General features: G+C 40.7%; 1 protein-coding gene across 1 annotated transcript in view; it reads right to left on the minus strand.

Moving 5' to 3' along the window:
* Positions 1 to 3,899, minus strand: part of mtr (5-methyltetrahydrofolate-homocysteine methyltransferase) — a 36,928-nt gene extending 33,029 nt beyond the window's left edge. The window contains exons 1-2 of the mRNA XM_076092944.1: positions 3,741 to 3,899; positions 262 to 473 (exon numbers count right to left, since the gene is read on the minus strand). Coding sequence (XP_075949059.1) covers positions 262 to 473; positions 3,741 to 3,780 — 252 coding nt within the window. The 5' untranslated portion in view covers positions 3,781 to 3,899. The remainder of the gene's footprint in view (positions 1 to 261; positions 474 to 3,740) is intronic.
* Between the last annotated feature and the right edge of the window lie 2,568 nt (positions 3,900 to 6,467).

A 6,467-nucleotide genomic window follows, 5' to 3' on the forward strand; every position in this document is an offset into this window, starting at 1 on the left:
TATAGACACAGAGAGCACAGGTCTGGACGTGGTAGACAGCAGTTCACAGTGAGGTCTGTGGATTATGCACAAGACCTGTTGAGTTTGTCAAATGTTATTCTGCACAAACTAGATTCTTTTTCACTACATTTGTACTGGGTTGGTGTCAGAAAACAACAACACGTAATACTGAAATGTACTACATGGTTGATATCATTAAGGTAAGTGAACCACAGTGCTCTGGGTGAGCGGGCCCTTTGTGTTTTCCCTGAATGAATGTACCTTGTGTATTTGGAGAATGATATCGGGCTGTGTGATGCTGAGAAGGTCGTTGTTGCCCTTCAGTGGAAGAGGGTGCTCCTTAAACTCCTCCCCCCTGAAATCTTCCTCTTCGAGTTGATGCTGCTGGATCATGGTTCCCATACCACCGTCCAGAACCATGATCCTTTGCTGCAGCACTGCCTTCAGCTCGGACTCTAACGGACATTGGCATCCTGGAACGAAAAGAGAATTCATATTCATCAGGGATTTTTACAGTTGAACAGAAAAAATCTTATCGTCTTGAACCGTCTCGTTCAGAGCGAAAAACATCAAGAATATCAAGTTTTTGCGATGTAGAGAAGAGCCGGTACAAAAAACTAACGCAGCGATCTTCTCCGAGCTCATTGGAGTCCGATATGACGAACTAAGGCAACACGTACAACACGCAATATTTACCAGAACAGCGGAAGAAACACGTATACGTCAAACTCTCACCGTGTAAATTACCTCATGCAGTCATTTTATTCAAATGACAAGTTGTTTCTTGTGTCGCAGTCATGATCACTTGACAAATTATTCAGTACTTTATCACATCCTGAAGTTTACGATGTCAGAATTTTTCAGTATAGAAACAAGTTTGGTTTAACTGACAGGAGTCATACTCTGGACGATAGTAACAGATGTCTCCTTCGTCCTTCTACACAAATAACAAGCGCTTCTTTAGCTCCGCCGCTATTTAAAGCATTTATTAAAACGTGTGTGTCATATTTCACCAATAGAAAATGCAGAGAGCAAAGAAGTGTGTACCGAGAGCATCATAAATATATAATCAGGTCAAGATCATTCTTGGTGAGTTGCCTATACAGTAGATCTATATGAGAAGTGGCACATAGCTATGTAGGTACAATATCAAATCTGAAGTACAGGTAAGTGTGTAAGGTAAATGCAGTTTCTTCGTGATCATGTCCATGATATCTGCACGTAATGTCCCATTATGTTCTGTAAATCGGAAAAAAAAAGAGCACAGAAGAATGATTTAGGTATAGCCTTGGATATGATGAAAACATAAACTTGAGGCTTTGGAAAGACTTCAGACTGGATGTTTGAGACCAATGTCAACATTTGAGAAATAATCCATCAGGCGATATTTGAACCCTTAACCAGAACAGCTTGATCCCTTATATTCTTACGAAAGGATACCAGGATAGGAGTAGATCGGATATGGACAAACTGTGTGATGGAGGCAAAATATCTGTGATAAGTAAATATGGTCTGATGCACTGGGCCAGCTGATTGATGGGCTCACATCCACAGGCTGCTTCTGTCTGATGACTACAGGGATTTCATCAACTGCTGTGTAGACTTGCACTGATTGAATGACATACATACTGATGTGAATTAAAAGATGTTGCATATTAAATATATAAAACAGGAAAAAAAATTGACAGCATAATAAATTATTCCCATTATGAATGAAATTATGAACAGAGAAATACACTTTTTGATTTCCAGACCCTTGTCCTGAACAGCTGTTCGTGTGTTATGTTGTCTTTCTGGCCAGATTAACATCTCTGCGTTACACCGTTTCATTTATACAATGATGTATATACACAGGTGCTGGTCATATAATTAGAATATCACCAAAAAGTTGATTTATTTCACTAATTCCATTCAAAAAGTGAAACTTGTCTATTATATTCATTCATTACACACAGACTGAAATATTTCAAATGTTCATTTCTTTTAATTTTGATGATTATAACTGACAACTAAGGAAAATCCCAAATTCAGTATCTCAGAAAATTAGAATATTACTTAAGACCAATACAAAGAAAGGATTTTTAGAAATCTTGGCCAACTGAAAAGTATGAACATGAAAAGTATGAGCATGTACAGCTCAATACTTAGTTGGGGCTCCTTTTGCCTGAATTACTGCAGCAATGCGGCGTGGCATGGAGTCGATCAGTCTGTGGCACTGCTCAGGTGTTATGAGAGCCCAGGTTGCTCTGATAGTGGCCTTCAGCTCTTCTGCATTGTTGGGTCTGGCATTTCGCATCATCCTCTTCACAATACCCCATAGATTTTCTATGGGGTTGAGGTCAGGCGAGTTTGCTGGCCAATTAAGAACAGGGATACCATGGTCCTTAAACCAGGTACTGGTTGCTTTGGCACTGTGTGCAGGTGCCAAGTCCTGTTGGAAAATGAAATCTGCATCTCCATAACGTTGGTCAGCAGCAGGAAGCATGAAGTGCTCTAAAACTTCCTGGTATACGGCTGCGTTGACCTTGAACCTCAGAAAACACAGTGGACCAACACCAGCAGATGACATGGCACCCCAAACCATCACTGACTGTGGAAACTTTACACTGGACCTCAAGCAACATGGATTGTGTGTCTCTCCTCTCTTCCTCCAGACTCTGGGACCCTGATTTCCAAAGGAAATGCAAAATTGACTTTCATCAGAGAACATAACTTTGGACCACTCAGCAGCAGTCCAGTCCTTTTTGTCTTTAGCCCAGGCGAGACGCTTCTGACGCTGTCTGTTGTTCAAGAGTGGCTTGACACAAGGAATGCGACAGCTGAAACCCATGTCTTGCATACGTCTGTGCGTAGTGGTTCTTGAAGCACTGACTCCAGCTGCAGTCCACTCTTTCTGAATCTCCCCCACATTTTTGAACCGGTTTTGTTTCACAATCCTCTCCAGGGTGCGGTTATCCCAATTGCTTGTACACTTTTTTCTACCACATCTTTTCCTTCCCTTCGCCTCTCTATTAATGTGCTTGGACACAGAGCTCTGTGAACTGCCAGCCTCTTTTGCAATGACCTTTTGTGTCTTGCCCTCCTTGTGCAAGGTGTCAATGGTCGTCTTTTGGACAACTGTCAAGTCAGCAGTCTTCCCCATGATTGTGTAGCCTACAGAACTAGACTGAGAGACCATTTAAAGGCCTTTGCAGGTGTTTAGAGTTAATTAGCTGATTAGAGTGTGGCACCAGGTGTCTTCAATGTTGAACCTTTTCACAATATTCTAATTTTCTGAGATACTGAATTTGGGATTTTCCTTAGTTGTCAGTTATAATCATCAAAATTAAAAGAAATAAACATTTGAAATATATCAGTCTGTGTGTAATGAATGAATATAATAGACAAGTTTCACTTTTTGAATGGAATTAGTGAAATAAATCAACTTTTTGATGATATTCTAAATATGACCAGCACCTGTATATGTTGTATAAGACTATTCTGGAATAAATGTTCTCTCATAGCAAACTCTACACAAAATAAACTGTCGCATCCGGTTACAGTCCATGTCAAAGTTAGCTCGTGTAACTTGTCGCTCGCCCCCCCCACTCACGGACACACACGGACACACACGTGTCACAAGTGGACAGCGGTGAGTTCAATAAGATACGTACACAGAGCTAGCATTGCAGGCTAACAGCTAACCGTTAACCATACAGTCCACGCTGGTAACTGTAGGAAAGCCACCGCTGTGTATTTACCCGCTTCTGAAGAGCGTTGAATGAGATTAGTCGGACCCATCTTGTGGAGAGCACGCCTTGAAAACAGCCCTACGGTCCGTCTGCTGACCAAGGAGTTAATATTTGCAGCTTAAACCTTTCACACCAAACCGGCTCTTCTGCTTTAGGCTCATCAGCAGCGCGAGGTTGCTTGAGGTCCGCCCGCAACAACATCTACACTTCCGGCCAGAGTCCTTCACAATAAGAGCTTCACCACAACTCAAATCATTTTCTCACCTACAACCCAATAATAACGTAAACAATTCACATTCACGGCATTTGAACATTTTGCTTCAAAAGCTGTATTTATCATAATTCAAAACCGCTGGGTTCTATAATTGAAGAGAATAACACGTGTTGCTGTAGTGGCGCTGGCCACTACTTCTTTCCATCAGCAGAGAGCTAGAAGCAGTGACAACTAACCCGCTGCAGTGATTACACGAACAAAGAGTTAAGCTCCTCCTAATGGTCTCCTGCAGGTGTTAAAAGAAATGACCTGTGTGTCCCACAACAACACAGAGAGCACAGAGAAAAACCTCACACTAGATATTAGAAATGTCAACACACTGTGATGTTATAACAAAAACGTTTCTTCACAATGTGTAATGGTAAACCTCTGATTAATGCTGAATTGTCTCGATACTTAAACCACCTGTATATACTGTATATAAGAAGTATTAGGCACTCCTTTTGTCAGACAATCAAATCAAATCAAAGAGACACTGAAAAGCTGCTCTCATTGTATAGAGATGACAATTAACACACTCACACACGTTTATTTCACACACAGCCACATAGAGAACATGTATTTGGTCCTGTTGGTTTGTTTGTCTGGTGTTTAACAGACTTTAAAGTGATTTTTGATGTGATAGCACCACCACGTGGCTGATTGCATAGTACTTTATATTCTGACTGATAATTCCTGAAACATGAGGTCTAAAATCTAACTTTGCTTTTCCTGGATTCCTTTGTTAATAATAAATCCCAAACAGGTTTTTTGTTATGTAAACTTCTCACTGTACAACACACGAGAGAAAAATCGACATCAGAAGCACTGCAGAGGACTATTTCGTCAAAATAAAAGACCCTCACAGATTCTGTCCAGTTCACAGGATTTTAAGGATGTGAACTTTATTTATTTAACACCTGCAAGAAGAACTGCAATGCTAGGACAAGAACAATAAGCATGAATTTAAAAACAAGTTCCAGTGAAGCCAAGTGACCCAGGGTCTTAATAAGAAAGTAACTGAAATGTCTCTGTATTGTCTCCTTCCTGTCTGCTTGAGTGGCAGGTGGACGGACACATCCCACTGCAGCAACACGTTCATGTTAGAATGAGGCTGAGACTAGTAGAGGAGAAGAAACATCTAATTCATTAAATAACACAGTGCATCTGGTCCTTGTGCATAAATGTATGTTACAATTCTAATGCCACTGTGATGTCCATATCAAATCAAACAAACATCACATAATTCATATAGCAATAATTACATTACTATATGAATTGCATGTGATGTTCAAGCTGTTGGTTTAGAGATCTGACATATTTGTATTCAACTATCACTCAAGTTAAACATGATAAACATGCAGTGAAGCAACAGAGGGAGGTCCTTTCTCTGTCTGTTTGTAGCTTGTATGATCCATAGCCCTCTAAGAATTCATAGTGGTGTGTTAATATTTATTCCTTTATTCAAAAAATGGATACACGGTAACTGTTCCCTTGTGTTGCTGTGAACCTGGAGGCAGCAGGTGCATGAACGTGATCCATCTGGGCCCTGTGACTCTTGGAGGATGCAGCAGGGTGGACGTCCAGCTCTCTCGTGTATCAGTCACATGTCAGATATTAAAGGTGTGGTAGCAGTCCTCCACCACCTGACGGTGCATCAGAGCAAAACACGGCAGGAAGAGATTTACAAACGGAGTGGAATAAAGGAAGGAAGAAGAGCTGGAGGAGATGATGGACCTCCATGACAGCAGATGCACGTACCTGATGAATCGTTTTAGTGGAAGAACCTTCAATGACTTCTTATCATATCATCATCATATCTAAAGGAAGTAACTGTGGTGATTGAGCCCACTGATGAAAGTATTGATATATTTGCAGAATTATGAACTGTGTCTGTGGTGATATTCCATGATTACAATAGAAACATAAATCTACCAGGACTCAAATGTTAGGATGACACCTTGATTCAACTAAAACTTTGGCTACGTAATGTAAAGATTAAGAAAATCTAAACGTATGATGTACAACCTACTAAGTCAAAATCATAACATAAATCAGCCTTTTTTACATAAAAATATGAAAGTAAAATGAAACATCAATCCCATAATTGTGACTTTAAAAGTCAATGTTTTGACAGAATATGGATATTCTTTTTATTGACCATGACGGTGTATATCTTAGCATCTCTGTCTCTGCTTGATGCTGCCATAGCTACCAGTCATAACTCATCAAAGGAACTGACATTCATTCCTTCACTGGTTCGTTCAGCACTTGTTCATCTGTTCGGGATGAGAATCAGTGAGATTGGGCTCTTTAGTGCAGTACGGATACACAAAGGAGACCGTTGACTCAGAACCTGGACTGAGAGGAACAGGTTGTAGCTGTAGAACAGGAGCAGCGTGTCGCTGGGCGCAGGTGCACACGATACACACTGAAGGAACCCTTGAAGGAGCCGAGGTCTTCTGAAGCTTCCACCGTGTAAG

The sequence above is a fragment of the Anarhichas minor genome, unplaced genomic scaffold (assembly GCF_050575085.1).
Source record: "Anarhichas minor isolate MPS153535 unplaced genomic scaffold, ASM5057508v1 ptg000017l, whole genome shotgun sequence".
Taxonomy (NCBI): Eukaryota; Metazoa; Chordata; class Actinopteri; order Perciformes; family Anarhichadidae; genus Anarhichas; species Anarhichas minor.